Source organism: Falco biarmicus, chromosome 6 (assembly GCF_023638135.1).
Source record: "Falco biarmicus isolate bFalBia1 chromosome 6, bFalBia1.pri, whole genome shotgun sequence".
In the NCBI taxonomy this organism is placed as follows: domain Eukaryota; kingdom Metazoa; phylum Chordata; class Aves; order Falconiformes; family Falconidae; genus Falco; species Falco biarmicus.
Genome location: NC_079293.1, coordinates 77,873,186 through 77,893,111, shown reverse-complemented (window position 1 = coordinate 77,893,111; position 19,926 = coordinate 77,873,186). Strand labels below are relative to the sequence as shown.

At 39.3% G+C, this 19,926-nt stretch overlaps 1 protein-coding gene across 1 annotated transcript in view; it reads right to left on the bottom strand.

Moving 5' to 3' along the window:
* Window positions 1-11,451: 11,451 nt before the first annotated feature.
* LOC130151948 (opsin-5-like) overlaps window positions 11,452-19,926 on the bottom strand; it is a 38,516-nt gene continuing 30,041 nt past the window's right edge. The window contains exon 8 of the mRNA XM_056344740.1: window positions 11,452-19,531. Coding sequence (XP_056200715.1) covers window positions 19,468-19,531 — 64 coding nt within the window. The 3' untranslated portion in view covers window positions 11,452-19,467. The remainder of the gene's footprint in view (window positions 19,532-19,926) is intronic.

The window sequence follows — 19,926 nt, the reverse complement described above, 5'->3', positions numbered from 1 at the left end:
CTTTCTGTAGTGAACACAATCTGGAAAACTGTGGATAAAGCTGTAAATAATATGACACAAAAGCTGTGTGATACTAGCTGTCTGACAAATGGCTACTCTGTCCGATAAAAAACACTTCTCATTGAGGGAGTCTCTATTACAGTAACAGTCCTGCTATACCCATTGCCTTTTTGGTCTCTTCTGCCCTGTATCATGCTACTAGTGCCAGGACCAGGACTATCCACCAGAATTTGGTTGACTAAACTAATAACCTGTTAGAGCAATCTTTGGCGCGGCTTTGGCCCAAATTTTACACCATGGTGTCCTTGTTACATCCCTCCCCAGTACAACAAGGACATAGTCAAACTGGAGAAATTCCAGCTGAGGGTCACTAAGATGGCCAGAAGGCTGGAGACATAGATGACATACACAGATAGGCTGTGGGAGTGGGGTTTATTCAGACTATTGGAAAGAAAGGGACACGACAGATGTGACTTCTTCCACAGTCTATTTGGGGTTAAGGAATAAAGATAAAGCCAGAGTATTCTCAGAGCTGCAAAATGAAAGGACAAGTGACAATGGGCACAAAGTGCTACAAGGTAAATTTCAATGAGATACAAGGAGAAAAATGTTTCACCATAAGGGTAGTCAAATATTGAAACAGATTGCTCAGAGAAGTCAAGGAATTGTGTCTTTGGAGACACACAGACTCAGATGGACATTGAACTGCCTTCTGAAACCTAAGTGACCTTGAAGATATCCCTCTTCAAGAAGGGGTTTGGATTACTTGACCTCCACAGGTCATCTTTCTCTTCCAAGCTGAATTAGTCTACAATCTTATGATTTTAAATCTTAATACTATAGATCTGTCCAGATTGTGCCAGTTGACTTCTGCACCAGAGAGTGGACCCTGACACTATTTATTTCTAGTACAGATGGAGTTTTTCTGCTCCAAAAAATGGGCATTGTATGCCAGAAGTCAGTAATTTTCCTTCCTTTTCTTTTGTGATTATTCACAAGGCCAGATATGTAATGTTATATACATATATAAAGTATATATCAGCACTAACAAACCCTTGCGGGGAATAGGAAGCAATTTTTACATTATTAGGTAAGGCTTTTTCTATTTTTATTTCCCATGAAAAAAATTTAATAGATATTAAAAGGAAAAAAAAAAACCAAACAAAACTCAAAGGCATTTATAAGTGTTGGTTTCTATTTTAGGAAAAACTAAAAAGAAGGAAAAGAACATAATCCCACACTGCAGTTTTCTTGAATATTCCGTGTATGTGACCAACTACTCATCTAGAAAAAGTCATGAAATCTCTACCATATTTTTGAGATTACAGTTTCAATAAACATCAAGGTCAGCTAATTTGTAACAACAAACCATGATAAATCCAACAAGTAATATCTAAATGATAAGAAATAGAGAAATTAATGCCATGTTATCACAAATATTTTCTATACTCTCTTCTGATGCTGTACACAAAGTGCTTCTCAGAACTGGAATGTTCTGAGATCTCTTGCAGATGACCACGAGCATATAGGCCTCATGGTGAGGAAGACAGAGCTCAAAAGAACAGAGAAGTCATCTCCTTCATGGCACAATCACCTGAGGAGAGAAACCTAATAACCCATCAGTGGAAGTTAATTCACAAGCAACTATTTCTTCATTTTCAACTGAATCAGCTTTGGAGATGCCCATGGTAAGGTTCTCCTATGCTCCTCTTTGCTTTCATTGAGGTCGGTAAGTTCTCGCTGGCTTTCCTAGGGAGAGAGCTGGATCTGCCATGTGTATAGCGTCTTTAATGCTCAAAGGATCAGTAAGGTCTTTCACACATATATATACATGAAAAGACACGCATCCAAGTGACCATTCAAGTCTTTTTCTTAACAATTAAGACCTGAATCACTGAAGTGGTTAATATATACGATAACCTTCGTACTGTGCCTTTAGCCCAGAGGAACAATGACTGTGATTCATAAGATTCATTATGTGGATTCATTATGTGCCACATTTGGCACATTGTCAACAGTGCTACCTTTTAAAGAGCCAGGATTAAGGGTGATGGTATGGAAAATTTTCTTTTATCCCATCCCTGGGTCAGTCTGGGTGTATCCCATGTATCAGCTTGCAACAAAAAAGTAGAGTGTGTGTCTTCAAGTCACATGCCCTTTGGGAATTTCTAAAGGGAATACCATCAACACAAAGGAAAAGGAAATAAAGTATGTTTAGCAACTTGAAAGAATTAGTTCTTTTATTTTCTTTCTTTTTTTCTTTTTAGTTGGCCTTTCCATGTTCTTACTAAAAGCATAATTTAGTCAGACGCTGTCTTCCTTTTTATTGCTAAATATGTAGGTTGAAAAGTACATATTGCCTGGAATTCAGGGTTGCAGATGAAAACCGTTCACCTTCCTCTGACAATGCAATCAGTGTCTGGCATTAGAAATTGGGCTGATTTCAGAAGGTTTTACAAATAGTCTATGCAAACCGCACCAAAACCAAAGGGTTTTGATTCAGCCCTAAAGCATTATTCCATCCAAGCCAGCATTGCCATATTCCAGATATTATCTACTTTTATCTCAGAGCTGACAAACATCTTTCCCCTAAATTGCCTGACTATCCTATCATGCAAAGCAGTCAAACTACTGGGTCAGCTACAACATCACACAGTTATACAGGTAGGATTATCTCAGTTATTATAATTCTTATTAGGTAAAGCATTCATATTCAAACTGTTGGCTAGAAGTCATCTTGAATATTACCGGCTATAAATTCAAGAAACCAACAAAAAATTCCTATTCTTCATGTCTTACACATAGAGGTTTCCACCAAGATAATTGGAAGAAGGTCATAAGTTAGGCAGGCTTGGACACTGTGATCAGTTGTTGCTTTCCAGGACCAAGTACCTTCAGACCAAAAACTTAAATCCTTTGTGGGAAGGGGAATTACTGAAAATAAATACTTAGAGCAATCTGACATTCTAGACAAACCACACATTTGCAATTGCTGCATCATTAAAACTGGAGCTGAATGCTCTATGAACATAGTAGTTGGATAGTCACACCAAAAAGTTAATTTCAAGAACTTGTCATTTGCACAAAAGAAGTGGTGATGAACAATGAAGATTTATTAAACTCTGACAGAAAACAATTGGAAAAAAACCTCATTTTGAACAGTCTCCATCCATCAACATTTCTGTTTGAAGAACCAGACATCATACATCATGAAAAATGTGGTCCAAGTATTTGCATTTTGTTATTTTCCTTTTAGTTTGTTAAATTTGCTACAGGCAGAGGAAAAGTTGCCCTATGGAAATAATCACTCCCACTTTTTGAAAAATGCTATTCCCTTGTCTTCTCTTAAGCTTTGTGGTAAATTCTCTGCCTCCCCATCTCTCTAAAATAATGTGTATGGCCTTAGGAATGTCTTTATCTAACTCCTGCTGTATGCTAGGTTATATTCCATTCAGCTGGTCTGATCTGTATGCATTTGGATTTTCCAGCTAATTACTTTGCTCTATTTGTATCATTAGTTTTATTGTTGTTGGTTTTGAAGAGACTTTTCCTGCCTAACTACTTTCCAGATTTTTTTTAATTATTATTTTCTTGAAACACTGAGTTACAGGAAAAGGCAGCAAACCTCTTGTGCTCCTAATTATAGCCCCAGTTTCTGAAACCTTTAGGCTTTCCCATTATTACTCCTAGCTAAAAGCATTTCAAAGGTGTATTTCCCTTCTTGATGCCTTATAGCAAAAACAGGCTTTCCACATCTAAAAGTTCCCCCACACAGGGCATTTGCATACGTCTGGAATTTTATATGCTGAATATAAAGCACAGAGGAGTTGATGCCATGAGGACTCCTGCTCCCCCAGGTGCAACACCAGGTTGGTATGCTTTCAGCCTGGTATGCAGTGCCCTGTCACCTCCCCAGTTTACACCAACCACTGCACAACACAGCTGTATTCTCACTTGCTCATACTGCTTGCAGAAAAAAACATGTGGCTTTTCTTGCCCAAGGGCTGAAGGAAAAGACTCAAAGAACCCAATGGACTATTTGATTTGTCCTTCTGTTGTTCTGACATGACTAATGGATCAAAACAAAATGAAAAAGACTCAGCGGCTTAGAAAGACTGAGCTCAAAATGAGAAACTGCTTTTTGGTAAATCTCACGTGCAAAATCCGTCTCCCTTTGTGTCAACTGCAGTCAGTTGCCCTCCAAGAGACAGTCAGCTGTCTCCATCTGTCCTTCAGCATCACATCTGCAGAAGCTCATTAGGTTAAGGTGAAGACCACAATCAGACCATCTGCCTTTGGCCTCTTCCATATCACCACTATTGTGCATCACCCCATTGTTCCTATATACCAGCTTGCAATTTGTATATATGGCTAAATCATATTTTCATAGAATCATAGAATATTTCAGGTTGGAAGGGACCCATAAGAATCATTCAGTCCAGATTATCCTGTTTTCTAACATTTATTTATTTATGTATTTATTTATTTATTTATTTATTGTTTCTGTTCTCTATTTATATACTGCAAACCCAGTCTCCTCTGAAACATCTGCCAGACTCAGTAATTGGGCACAGTAGCTACAGTGACTTTGCTCTGGTATGGAGGAAGAAAACCCACACAGCTGCTGCTGAGAAAGCCACTGATTGCTACACCTAGGTGTAGGGTGGCAACATTAAAGCAAGCAGCCAGCTGCCATTGCTTAACCTGCTGCTGTGTCTTGGTGGCTCCCCACACCAGGAGGAGGCAGGTCAGACTTGCTGGTGCAGGTTGGCTGTCCCCAAGGCATGTGCCTACCATCTCCTTTATCAATAGCGGATCCGGCTCTGGAAGAAGCAGATACACAGCCCCAAAAGGCATTAGAGACTGACTCTGCCTTTGCTGCACACGAAAGCATCTCCGCTTGTGTGTGCAGCAAAAGCTCTGAGAGCAGAAGTGGCACGTTCAGGGAAACTTTGAAAACATCTACTGGGAACCGACGTCACTTCGTTTGGATTTTACCCCAGATTTCTAACAGTAATAGGTCTGGCATCCTAAAGGGGGTAATGTTAGTAATTACACTCACATTAAATGTAGGCATTTCAACTCAGCTTTTGATGCCATCTAGATGGCAGTACCTTGAGTATCAATCTACCTGTATGAACACAGTCTTCACTGGAGTATGCTTGTAAGTTTATTGACGCTTCCTTTGCATCTGGCACACACATGGTCCCTATTAACAGCAGAGGAGGAAAGAAATCTCTTTGTGATTGGCAAAGAGATTTTTCTCCGGCACTTTTCTTAAGTGTTTTCATAGGCTTGCAAGTCTGTATTTTTCTCTTCCAGCAACACTGCTTTGCCAAGTATACCCCTTTTATTAATACAAATCTATTGGAGATGTCACGCTCTCCTACCTTCTGTTGAACTTGACCTTGAAGGAGCACTAGGCTTGTTTGGACCATGAAAACAGAAAAATAAGCTGTCCTTCCCTACCTTCCCCACTGCTTCCTTTTCAGCCAGTTGTCATCCTTTAACAAGCAAAGGAGGTTTACATGGAGGTAAGCAAATATAATAAACTGATCTCTTTGAAGATGAATTATACCTTTCTTTTTTTTTTTTTTCTTTTTGGAAGCCTTCAAGATTGAATTCCTAATAAACAGCTCTTCATAAGATAGCCTCTGTCACTTCTTGTTTGTCTGAAGCATTTTTCCACATTGTTATATCTTTCAGCATTTACCCAAGCCAAAAAAATGTTACTTACTGACACACACAGGCTTGCAATATTTAAGCAAAACATATAAGCTATTCTACAAAAGGCAGGTTGACAGCAACATTTCAAAAATGAGACTATAATGTAATAAAAATGTTATCCTGGCTTGTGTCTGCACAGAGAATAAGAAAATGAATGAAACATCGTGACAAATGAGGACCGGGAGAATTTTCCAGAGAAGGGGAAAATGAAAGTGGAGCTAGAGAAGAACAAAGCAAAACCTTCTGCAAAGGCCATGTTTGACTACAAGAATTTATGGCTTCTCTTCTTATCTCAATGGACCCTCTGTGAAGGCACTCCCCAGGCCAAATCCGAATAATTTGTCAGCTGTCTGCTAAGCCCTTTTTCTTCAAAAGCTTAACCCCAGTTACATGCCCATTGTATTTCCACAGAATGGTGTATCCCTGTTTCAAATAACCGAGCTTAATGCATCCCTGAAAGCATCCCTGTTGCTGATGTTAGCAGTAATAAATATGGCAGGCTGAGGATATATTCCCAGCAGAGCTTTGACAGTGCCTAATGTAAGTCCCTATATGCCCACAACAAATCTGTTACTTGACGATGTCTCTTTCGATACAGCCACTCAGGTGACAAACTTTCTCTTGCTGTCATTCCTTGGTGAGATAAAGCTTTTCTGTAAATAGCACTGCAGGCTGATTTCTTGCTTCTGTTCTTTCAAATCTCAAAGCAAAAGCTCTGGGAGCAGCTATGGCACCAGAAGTGGGTGAGGTTTACGGTACTCAACATGACTTTCATTAGGCTATACCTTGCCTTAGTGCCCTACAGCACTTTTTGATATTAATCCCAGCAGCATCCCTGTTTTGGGTGGTTGTTTGTTTTTTTGTTGGTGGTTGGTTTTTTTGTCCTAACTCTGTCTCTGTACAGATGGTAGAGGAATGAGTGATTAAAAACTACACAGACCTTATAGCATAGCAAATGGACTATTGCCCAATCTAGCCACAGAAGTCAAACTGACACTGAAAGTGAGAGAAACCTTTGGAATAAAAGTATCTTCCTCATGAGACAGAGGCAATGGCAGCCAACAAAAAAAAAAAAATGAGGGTGTTGGAGTGTAACCAGTACATTAGCATGCTGCAGATAATTTTGTTGCCTGCCTTTGAGAGTCATCGCGACCATGGAAGAGTTAGCATGGCCATGAAGGTGTCCCACCTTTCAAACTTTGGTCAAGGGAAGCACAAAACAGATATAAAGCCAGCTTGGTATATACTCCCATGTCTGCTCAGCAGAGTTCAGTCAAAGTATGTTTGGTATTACGCTTGTAATCATATGTTCTGTGCTCTGAGATTTCTGCGTTCACGTAGTTCCACAGGAGTGGTGTATCAGTAGAAAAGAGGTGGGTGGCGAGTATGCAGGTCCTGCACATGCACCAGTGCCCCAAGGGTAGACCATGAGGAAGGAGAGCTTGACATGACCAGTGGATAAGCAATTGTATTTCACTCTTTTAAGCCTTGACTCCACTGCAACATACCATGGAAGCTGACACCGTCATTTTCTTACTCTATTTTCAGTGATGCATTAGAGCATTAATGCTAGCCAATTTCTATGCAAAACTCTATATGACTAAAATCCAGTGCATATTTTGCACCTTCTGAAAGACTATGCATTAGATGAGACTGGAACAGGAATAGAAAACTTCAAAGATTCAGCTTCAAACCCTATCTTATTTAAAGTTGACAGTTTTTATCTTTGCATCATTCATGATGCTTTTATACTTTATTCCATTTCCTTTACCTAAGCATCAATAAGATTTCAAAAAGAAAACTTTTAATTTTTCCATTATCCCAAGATCTACCTAATTGCATGAGTGATCCAGAGCAGCAAACTGCTTTCAGCTAGAGTGTCATTTTCTTCTTTCCCCACTGTTCTTTTTTTTTTCTTCTGATTTTCTTCATATAGCAGCAATTCATGTTAGTTCCTGAGATAGGCACAAAACTGCATCCTGTGGCTATTGATTCATACAAACACCTAAACATCTTTCCAGGCACTCCTGTAAGGGATTTCAAACCCCACAGAAACATTGCAGGATAAATTCAAAGTATTGCAACATTCATCTCTATTTCAATGAATGAATCCTGTGCTAAAAGACTTTTCTTTCACCATGGAAATGAAGACATTGTCCTAGGAAATAATTCTAGCAAAGACTGATGTCATAGTTTAAGATACTGCTCACTGAGTGAATTCAGTGAAGATAACATTCAGAGAAGTAGAAACTGAAAGTCACATCCAATCCATGCCAAAAAAGTTTGCATGTGTCTTTGGGGTCATTCTTTCAAGGTTACAGTCTAATTCCTTGGACAAGAATCCTTGTTGCATGAAGGTCATCTTTAGATCGATGAGGAGAAAGTAAGAACATTTCTTGGAAAGATATGGATGTGAGTCTCAATTTCTACTTCTCAGTCTCTTCAGAAGGGCAACTCACTTTGGCTAAACAATTAAATAGTAATTGGGCCAGAGAAAAAGAGAGAAACTGACTGTACAGGCATGTGGTCAGGAGTCTTTGAAATACAGAAGACCCTGATTAAAAACCCTTTTCCCAATGGGAGGAAAGAGACACTTGAACCTTTATCATCCACTTGCTCTGTGCACCCTACACTGCTTGCTGTTCTGGATCTAAAGAAAAGCTTTTAAAGGCTGTAACAGAAAATGGGAAAATCATCATTATTACACTTGTTATATAGGTGAGGCATTTAGGCAAAGCAGAATTTTACTAAAGCCTGACATGTGACTCCCACTGGATGTATGTAGCTTTTAGGTCCATCACAGCTTTCCTTCACAGAGGCAAATATGTGTCATTTGCTTTACATGCTTTTACAATATTCATTTAAAATCAAGTATGCACCATTCCAAGTGGAAAAGTTATGCACTCAATTTTCCACAAAACATAAAGACAAGTGGAAACACAGTGGCATACTTCCAAATATTTTAAGAAAGGAATTCTGAAAAGTGATTTATAGCCAGCATAGCTAGAATCAAAAGTTCTCCCTATCTATCAGCACAAAATCAAAATCAGAAGCGTCAAATTAAAAAAAAATAATACTCCAGAGGAATGAGATCACTGAGCGACCCACTTCAAACATTGTCCAATTGATTCATCCCCTTTCTGATTTTGTTGTTATATTTCACAGGTAAAAGTAAAGAGAAGGAATGGGGGGGGGGATCTTAAAAAAACTTTAATTGTGGTGACCACCCTGAAATATCCTACAAGGAGACTGCCTTCTGTAAGGTGAATATCCACCTTTTTTAAACATTAAGCACCTAAAAGATGATTTGCCTTCACCACTCCACCATCCTTTCTACTTGCTGAACCCCTGGGGAAATGTAAGTAAAACTAAAAGATCGGTTCCACAAACTTGTTTTCTTGTTATGCAACAATTTTATGAGCCTGTTTCTGGCCTGACGGGATTCCCACGCACCGCAGCCCTGCACCCCACGGGACAGCAGCTCCTGCCAACCAGGGAGGGTGCTCATGTGGAAAGCGTTCAAAAATCCCAGGGCTGGCCCAAAACACTGACTCCGTGAGACCTAGCGGTGCTCCAGCACCACCTCAGAGAAGTGCTCATAGTTCACAGTATTTTATTCCTGAAAATGAAACTTGGGTAAAGAGCAAGCCTTAGTTTAGTACAACAGCGAAATCAATATTCTATACTGAGATGCAAACCCCTGTTTGATTGCTAGCTGCAAGCCTGGTTGTTTTAACACCCACATGTAAGTTTTACATGCACCAGAACCTCTTCTTTTTTTAAATTCTGATTAAATTCTTCTTTTATTTTGAGCTCCCACTACAGAAAAAGCTTACCATAAGCAGAAAGCTCCTCGCTAATCTCCAAATCTCCATGGAGAGTGCATCTGTTATAGTGTTTTCTCTGATCTTACAGTTTACCTACTGATCTAAAAATAAATTTCTTGCTCATAATTGTTTTTTACAAAACCTGTTGTTTCTTTTTCAGTGTATCAGAGTAACGGCTATGAAATAAAGGGGAAAAAATAATCTGTTCTTTTATTTTGGCTTTGAGGAAAGCTAACAGAAATAATCCCTGATTCACTCAGAGAACTACTTTAATGCCATTTATAAGCACGACCTTCAAAGAAAAACACTTTCTTCAGTGCCTTGAAATACCTGTTGTTGGATCTAAACCTGCATCAGTGAAATCAAAGTGCAGCACTTGCTTTCGCTGGACCCACAGGATGTTGGGAGGAGCACCCCTCTCCAAGGCCATTAAAGCAAGTCAGTTCAAGCATCTTTGAATGTTTTTCCAAGTAACATGCTTCATGTCACCCCTGTGGGGCCAGTGCGTTGCCGGGAAGAGCTCCCGTGGCTCCTACAATAAAGTCACTTCATACCTTTGCCTTTGTAGGCTGATGGAGCCCCTCTGCGCAACCGGCCAGCGGCTGGAATTCTGCTGCAGGATGAGTGCCCCCCCTGTTTCCCAACGCTCCGCCAGGACACTGCACATCCTTCCCTTTGCCTCAAGCCTGCTGTTTTACACTGGGACGTCTCATTTGGTGCCTTCCAGCTTCCGTGCCATGAGAAGAGTGTCAATCTGTTCCTTTCATCATTTCTTTGCTATCTGTGATCCCTGCTGTATCCTATCAGACTTCCCCCTCTTCCAAGGCGAGTCCATTTAACCTGTCATTGTACAGAAGCTGGTTCATGTCTTGCAACGCGGTTTTTCTGCCCTTCGCCAGATCTTTCCTTCTGCCACCGTTTCCTCTGAGGCAGAGCTGTGGGTGTACAATGCAGACGTGGCATGCCAGGAGAACAGGGGGCAGCTTGGCACTCATTTTCCAGCTCGATCCCTACATTTACAGCTCCCCCTATTGCGTTTTGGACTGTAGCTGAACTCGTTTTGGGGACAGAGCAAAATGAGATCTGAAATACTGCCATGTCCAGTCAATGCCACCCAGCATTCAGCTTTTCACTGGTGTGATCTGCAGTTTCTGAGCCTTGGCTGGCCAGATTCATGGACAGATTACCGCTGAAGGGGAGAGGATGAGTCCGGGAGGAAAAGCTCCGAGCTCTATGCCGCCTCACCCTGCCTGCATCACTTTCCCTGCCATGAGCACTGCCCAGCAAGGTTTTCCACAGTGCATCTCCCATCAGATGAACAGAAAAAGGAAGACTGCCCACTCCCCCTAGTTTTCAGCTCCCCTCAGTTGTCTCAAAGAACAGGGTAAAGCTACTACTAAGAATGAGAGCATCCCTTTTCCTTGTCTTCTCAGGGAAGAGCACATGAAAACCCTGCCCAGGTAGCACTCCACTAAGCAGGATGCCCAAACCACGGTACCTCCTGAAGCTTAATTTGTAGGATCCCTCAGCCAAAGCTGCTGGCTGTCTTTTGAGGTCATGGAGGCAGAGGGAAAAAGAGGTGGAGAAAGTATTTCATTTTTTATTTAAAGAATCCTTTTAATTAGGGTGGCAGACAAATAACTTAACCTTTTGCTTTGCGTGCTTCTCATTACACTGAAATGGGCCTCACCCTCTTTCTGCAGCCACTCAAGTCACGGCAAAGCATTGGACTGCAGAAACATGCAGGTTATGGCTTGCACTTAAATGGCACCAAGAGCAGCCTGGATGAGAAATCATACAATGTTGTAATCAAAACCTAGAGACAAAACAACAGCTAACAGCATTGATCCATTCTCTTGCTTTATTTGAAAGCACATTCAGATAACAAAGTGCAGAAAATAAAGTCTGCCCGTGATGCTGTCCATCTGGCGGTGTGTTTAGAGGAATAAAAAAGGGCAGAGAAAAAGGAAAATAACCGATTTGTTGTTCCAATACAGTGACAGCGAAGTGTTCCCTGGTGTTAAGTGCAGCCAGTAAGCTAGGTTCTGCACTGCTTCATAACACAGCGTTATATATTAACAACATATTAACTCAGCAACACTGCTTGAGAACTTACACAGTTATTTACAGGTTCACTCCATAAATTTTCTCTTACATTGTTGATTGCAGTTCCAGGACGTTGCACTGACACACAATGTGTTGGAAACATTTATGGACACTAACAATTGAATTCGGGACAGTGAGTTACAAGACTGTAAGAGTTTATGAACTCTCCCACTGCTCTGACCTCTGCAGTTTGTTAATAATCATGCTCAGATCTTCCATGATCTCCATTATACCAAAAAGATCCAGCAATAAATGTTCTAGAAAGGTCTGTATTAATTTCTGACAGCTGTATACAGCTTTGAATGTTGCTTGCAACACCAACATGCTATCACTAACACTTAGCTGCATGGTCCAGCAGGCCATGGGGAAGGATAAGTGCATTTTTAAAAGAACAGACAGAAGCAGAACATGGGAGGAAGCTGAAATCACTCAGCGACAGGAACAAAGTGGCCTTCAGCCTTCCTCACCTTCATGCTACTGTCCACGTTAAACCCTTGCTGCAATGAGTACCTCCCCTCAGCAAGAGGGACCCTCTTAGCTCAAGGTCGAGTTTTTGAAGTCAGAGCTGGAGAATGAGCCCTTAGAAAGCAGTCAGTATGTCTGACATTTCTTGGGTCCAGCGTGCTCCAATACAGCTGAAAAGACATTGTTTCCTTTTATTTCTATCACAGTTTCAGACCGTGGCCAGGCCCCTGACTTCAGCGGGGTTACTCCCGATTTATCTCATCTGTAATTGAGAGAGAAGCCCAGCCCCTACCTACTTTCCCTCTTCCCCATGGACCCAGATCATCTATTGTAGGCGTTGTAAACCAGCTGCAACTCCACCAAGGCTGGTAAGGTTGCCGTTCTGGAAAATATGCAAGATAAATAGTAAACACAAGATTCTTTTTTTACAGTAGAAACTGTAAATAGACATAGACCAAGGACTTCAAAGGAGGTGTGTACCTATTTCCAGCAGGAAGGAATCTGATCCTCTAAATAGAGGAAAAAGCTAGTTCATATGTGCCTGTGATTTCTTGCTTTACAATACAAAGCATAGACCAGTATCAGGACATTAAATGTGAATACAATTCTACTGCCAACAAACTGAAATCATAAATATAGTGCATACACTAAAAATTACACTTGAAATAATTGCTTTATAAGGACACATCTTCAGTAGTAGGAATATCTTTCTATACAATGAATACACCTAAGCTTTGAGATTACATTCATATTTCGGTTATTTTTGGGTCAGTATCACTAAAAGCCTACTGATATCTTTGTAAATTTAACTCTGTTAGAAATATAATTCCTAAGAATGAAAATGTAGATCACAAACCACTAATAAATGTTTTTCTAAAGGTAATTTTCTCATGTAATTTCCCATGTGGTTATTTGGTATATTTTAATTTAATCACTTTGAGATTCCAGATTTATTATCATACTCTCAAAAGCTCGATAGCATAACTGAAAATATTTTATTCCAAGAAATTGTCTATGGCAGAAAATACAGCACTTTATTTCAGCTCGCACTGCAAGTGTTGCAGAACGATACCTCCCTGAAAAGCTCATCTAATAACTGAGAAAGCAAAGCTACTTCTTTCATAGCAAAGTTTAACTTGGCATCTATGCATGCCACTGCATTGCACCAACTCTGGGTTTTGAAACCACTTGATGAGAAGTGAAGTTTCACTGAATGACAGGTCTTTTGAAGCCGGTTTCAGTGTATACAATCTAGCTGTCAGTACAGCAAGGTCAGCACTCATTTCTCCAGCAGTACAGATAGGTCCTAAGGTGAGATGTTACCCCTTAAATTAGGAAAACATTCATAAAATCAGTTATCAGGACTAAAAATGGCCATGTAGATGTATTTTGTGTTGTAAATAAATTCTGCTAGTGGATTAGCTAATCTGTTCTTGAATTTCTAGTAAATCATGCCCTAATTTCTCCCCTGGAGATCTCTCCCAAAGCCTGATTGTTCCTCTAGAAGCCCCATCTCAGCTTTTCCTGCCTTAGCTTCCAGCTTTGATTTTTCATTCTATCACCTTCTGAGACTGTGAATAATTCCCTTTCTTCATTTACATTATTATTGCCTTAAAGCTATTTATAGGCTGATTTAATTTACTCTCAGACCTTTTCTCTTCTAGGCGACTTAGCTTAACCCTGCCATCCTCTCCTTTTAGCTCCTATTGCTTATACATGATCTTTTTTTTTAATTCCCTGTTACATTTTTCCCTAAAGCTTTCCTTAGCTTTGGGGACCAGGACTGCAGACAGAGAGACAAGTTCTCTACACACTGATGAATCTAAGATAATGGCTTGTAATTCAGGATCAAGTATGTTCTGATGCTTGAGAGGAAGACTTTAAGGTGTTGCAGATTGCTTCCATGAATGCAAAACCTTAGAGTAAGATCCTCTTTTTATGTTTTGCAAGACTGATGTAGAAAGAGCAAGACTTTCACACTAGCCTCTGATTTTAAGATGCTACACCTCTGTGTAGCCCCTTTTACAAACTGAAACAACCTTCACACCTTTTTTCATATCTGTTTTCTACACATACCTATTTTCTAAATGTTTTCTATTTTCACTACTGTAGGATTACGTTTACTGCAATATAAACATTATTCATCATTTAAAACATATACCATACCACACACCATATTCAGCATCTATGACCAAAATATGTTCTGTGCAACAGTCAAGCTTTGGTCAGGACAATGTTTACTTGATATTTCACAAATTTCTTTGTCATTTTACAGAACGGTTAAGAGATCTACTCCCAAAATTCCCCTTAGGTGCTACGTCCAAATTACAGACCAATGGTCTGTCTTACTGACTCAAGGATCCTACTAAACCTTTGCTCTTTATTAGTATCTACCATCCAGATGTTGCAGTTACTTGATATGATACTGAATGCCTCTCTTAGAATAGATCTTTAACAAATTACATGGCAATTTTCTAGGGTTTTCTTCCCTAACTACTTGTGACACAAAAGTATGGTCAGTGATGGATAGAAGCTCATTATACATAGTCAGTGAAGAATCCTTTAAGTTCAGAAGTAATGGAAGCATGAAATATGTAGCTAAGTCTTGTATTTCAAAGGATTTTGTTCTGACCTATAGGTCCAAGACTCAGGAACCGAAGATTATCATGGGCAATTACAAAAACAGCCCTATCACCATATGCACTGTGTGCCAGGTAAAGGGCAATACAAGTCAACCTGAAAAGCAAAGCATGTAAATAAAAGAAAGGTCAGTATGGGATGCACAATGGCTCAAGAATGTAAATATAGTGATGACAATAAAGGACTCTTCCCTTCATTGCTCAGCAACAGCTCTCCAGAAATTCTAGTTTCAGGTGGGTAAATGTTCTTCCTTGGGGCTCTAGAACTGCAGACGTGTGAAACTTGGAAAGATGCAGATGTGGAGGAAACCAATGAAACATCTATCTGTCTTGGGAGAAGGGAGGGAGAAAAATGGGTGTTGCAGTGTATGTTATTTGTTAAGAACTGCTTACCCCCAGCAAGTATCACCTGGGAACAGCCTGAGCTGGGAAATGTAACCAAAAAGATGTCAAAGCAGCTTTCCTGAGGGATGCAGATTGATGTGTCTGAAAGTTCCCTTGTGGGAAGAAGAGGTAGAAGTACAATCATAAAATGAATAATGTAGGATTACACAAGAATGAAGTGCCTGGTCAGTTAAAAACAATTAAGATTTATTCTCATGACCAAGACCACCCCGCACACTGGAAGTGGGACATCCTCCAAAAGACATTGTCCATACACAGTCAGCCAAGAGAAAAGTTCCACCAAAGAATCTGATTCACTAGCATTGTGTCTGTCAATTCACTAATCAAACTCTCTTCATATGAAGACACATCAATTTTCTCTTTCCCTTTGGATGCCACAAAGCCAAAAATCTTCTGCTGGCTGCAATCTTGCTCTGTAGGCCATAAATATTTTTAACAAATGACTTGTTGAGTTGGGGGTTTTTTCATTATTATTACAGGTGTAGAAATAAATTTTGCTACAGATGCATTCACCTGCATGGACAAATGCTCTCTACTCTCTTCTGAAAGCTCAAGACCATAACTTTCATTTTTAGTGCTTTACTTTTTTCACCTTTTTCTGTCATAAAACTTTGCTTAATTCCCCTATCTCAAGTGTCTCTTCAAGCATTGTAAATCTTGATAGTTCTACTTGTCAACAGATTTCCAAGTCTGTAGGAGAAGGTTTATAGGCATTCTCCATCTATGACTGAAAATGACCAAAAGTTTCCATATCCACATGCTCTCTGCATAATTTCACTATCTATGACCTTGAAACGCAGAGTCGTGGCTTAGTCTCACTGCGGCAATCTTACTGTCCAGGTCAGCTCATTATATAAATGGAGTCTTAACCTGTGTCAATTATTTCCCTCAAGGCACTGACAGTGAATGCAGATAGCATTTTGCTTCTGAGCAGCTCAGTCTAAATGTGCACGTACCAAAAGGTTCTCATGTATAGCTATTATTCTTGATGACACTATTTTCATTGAAAAAACATTTGGTTTAATGTTAATACATAAATGAGGAACTTTCTTAATATAACAAAGAGGATGAAATATTGAAAATGCAATAAAGAAGTCTTCCTTCATAGCCATGTTGGTGTTTTGACTAAGCTCAGATCGCAAAACAATGTAAGTTTGAATCTCACCAAACAACGAGAAGTTTTCTGGAACAGAAAATGAGAGATTCAGTCTTTTGATGACCTCAGACCAAGGTTACGTGGCTCAGTTTTATATAATGATCAATTATCAGTCCTAGCACATGGAGAGGATAAAACTCTGTCCTGAGCATCAATGGCAAACAATTACCTTTTGAACCATCAGGCTACAGCCATCAATTCAATTCAAAGTTGACCTTGAAAAATTTGAATCCATAATAAGCCTCCTTATTCCTCTACCACTGTGATCCCAAGCAGGGCAGAAAGTAATTGTATGATCTGCTTTATACAGGTAGACAAAGAAGGTACGTCCATTCTCTGTTATCATTAAATTGAACGAGCTCCATGAGCTCTTAGGTTCAGATTCTGCTTTTACATTACAGTTCTGCATGCTTGAATGTTTACATCTTGCTTGATTCAGGAAAACACCTTTCACTTGAACACATGCTCAGTATAAATATGTCTCAAACTCCTGCTTTAACTCCTGCTTAAATTGGTGTCCTATTGTCTCTTACAGAGCAAGATACCATTCAGTAGTGGTAAAACTGTGTCTTCAAACAAATGTAATTATGGCCCTAAATAAAAAACAAATCATATGAAATGTGATTTTCATGATTCTGGAAGTACATATTTGGAGTTTACTAAACTTCTGAACTATTTAGATAACACATGTATCTAATACATCCCCTATAATGGCATCCAAAAATATTTTACAGTCTTTAAGAATATACCATTCAGCCCTACCACCAGTATGTATCCATTTCTAGGATGATCCAGCAGCAATTCCAAAGAAAGTACATAATTAAAAAAAACTAAAGAGAAAAGTCTCCCCAGTTGAAACTGCAGGAAGCGTTCATGCACAAACTGTGAATTGATCTACCCTAAAATCTGGCCAGACTAGTGGCTAATTCCTACAATCTTACCAGCAGCTCTGCTCCAAATAATCTGCATTTATAGGGCCACAGCACATGTGCCTTACATCAGACTTTAGTTATGATAAACATCTATAGATACCAGCCAAAGTTTGCCTGTATGAAGAAAAGAATAAAAGCTGCAGGAACAGGGAGGGAAGATTGTTAATGGCTTCATAACCAAATCTGGAAATACTGTAAAGGATGTCTTGTGCTCTGGATGAAGACTTGGGTGCAACTTGCAACGATAGTCAAGAAATAAAGTCGACTTATAATGAAAGATCTGTGGAAGTGAAAGAACTCAACTTCTTGGGAAAAAAACAGCACAAAACATTGTATAGGTAACATGGCAACTCCTTCTACCTATGTGCGTTCTCCTAGTATTTATTTAAACTTTTGCTAAATTATTGCGGAGAAGGAAACAAAACTTTCTTCTACTCAGCTTAGGATATTCAAAAAAATTAAACTTCTGCTACATTGTCTGAATATCATTTGAGAAAATAGTAACTGTTTGTACTGCAGAATGGGAGTGCTGGGACACTCCAACAAACATCATATTACTTTAAACCTTTAAGACATTATTGTATAAAGCAAGATTAACATCACTGCAGATCACCTACAAAAGAAGTTCAGTTCAGTATAGCAGGGAATAAATGTTAAACACAATTGTGAAATAACAATATGATAACAAGCACCATTAAATGTTAAACAGGAAAACATCTGAAACTCTTTCATAACTGCTTTCTTTCCTTAAAGGAACAATTCAGAAGAAGAATTGAACCCTTATAACTGTCTTTTTTTTAATTGAACAGTCAACACAAAGCTGTGTGGGAGACTCTTTGATTTGCAATTAACTTACTTTTTATAGTATCATATTCTTCCCAAAGAAATTATGCACAAACATCAAAACCATTACTTTAAACATTAAAAGTCTGCTTATACTGGACGGCTAATTTTTGGTCTGTAGCAATGCCTCAACCTTAAGGTAAATCTAAAAAAAAAGGAAAAAAAAAAGGGAATAATTATGGCTCAGATCCAATGCAACTATTTTGGCTGCCTTACTTTGCAGGTCTTTTCAAGGCACGTTGTTTTCCTATTGAGTGTATTAGGAACTTACAAGCTTCATTTTAGTTGGACTGTTGTTCTCCTTAAATCGTTCCTAATGCTTACCCTTCCAGCACTTAGTGCTTAAAAATTAGGTACAACTGCATTTGAGAAAGAATTCTCTGTTACTGTGCTGTAATCTTTCCCATTAATTCGCTAGTTTTGAGTCTGGTTTCATGCTTAGAATTGAAGTATTTGTCATTTTATATTACATAGTGATCTCATAAAGAAGGGTGAAAAGTAAAATACAAGCTGCAAAAAGCCAGTTACCATTCAAAGAATTCAAACCTGTATGCTTGTTGCCATCATATTTCATTTTAATTTTGACCAGGGAATGGTAAAAAGATGTGCAAACTATTGGTTTTCTCAGTTTGGCTTATATGGGGCTGACTTCATTAAGGTTCTGTTTTTTTATTACGAAGTCATTCATGATTCCAAAATGTTTAAATGAAACTAGCATTTCAGGAAGAGACCTTTCCCCTCTCATTCACAGATGCAGACCATTTGCAGTGCGTGAGTGTGGCGCTTCTGAGCTGGCCTTGACTGAAAGCAAAATGTTTCTGAATATTGAAGGACTGAAGTCAAAGCGGTTTTAAGATAGCTTGTAGCCACATGAGTTGGAGAGAGTGGGCTAATATTTCTCCAGTGGGTGATTCAGACCCCTGATAAGTGAAGGGCCAACTCAGATTTGTCTTCCAAGGAGTCCTTTCTCTCATGCTCCAGTTCTCCAGTGACTGCAGCAGGAATCTGGGGAGATTAGCTTTAGCAATCTAAAACTGGCCTTTGTGAATACTACCTTTTCCATGAGGGAAAATAACGTCAAAACTATCACATCTCCTAGTGCTAACAAAAAAAATAAATAAATCTGAAGTGAATAAAATTTTTTTATACAAATGACTCTTCTCTGTTTCTTCTTCCTCTGAGTACTTAAAATATTTGCTCAGCTCTAATCGCACTATTTTGGTCTGGATGCAAAGAACTACATTGTACATAGGACTAGGGAGTAAAATAAAACTGTCGTCATGTTTTAATTTATTTACAGAAAGAGGAACTTGAGACGGTATGATTTTTATCATCAGGTTTTCATTTGCTGTATATGAAATGGACCTTCATACTTCCAGCTGGGTTTCGTTCATCACCATCGGGTCTCTGTGTGCAGATATGGTATACATCCTATGGGAAGGAGAAAGCACAACAATCATTTTGTTCATACCAAGCTAACAATTAAGTTCTTAATTCTGGGAAGCAATTTCTCCAGATCATTTTGTTCACTGCAGAGGCCTAGGAAAGCCAAGTTACATTCAGCACGAGGGACTAAGTGAAACCTCCTTCCTCCTTTGGAGCTTGAATATGCTTGTGAAATGCAAATCCAGCTGCCAAAGATTTGCTGAAGGCTGCTTTGGATTTTTCTCCCATTTGTCTAAAAGGGCAGAAGGGCTTTTGGTAAGCTATAAATTCAGCACCTCAAACACTTACAACATACATAAACCCTGTATGTCCTGCAGATGAGGTAAATCTGAGTGTAAGATCATAAAATCATCTGCTAAGGGAAGCTGTGGGAGCTCGCG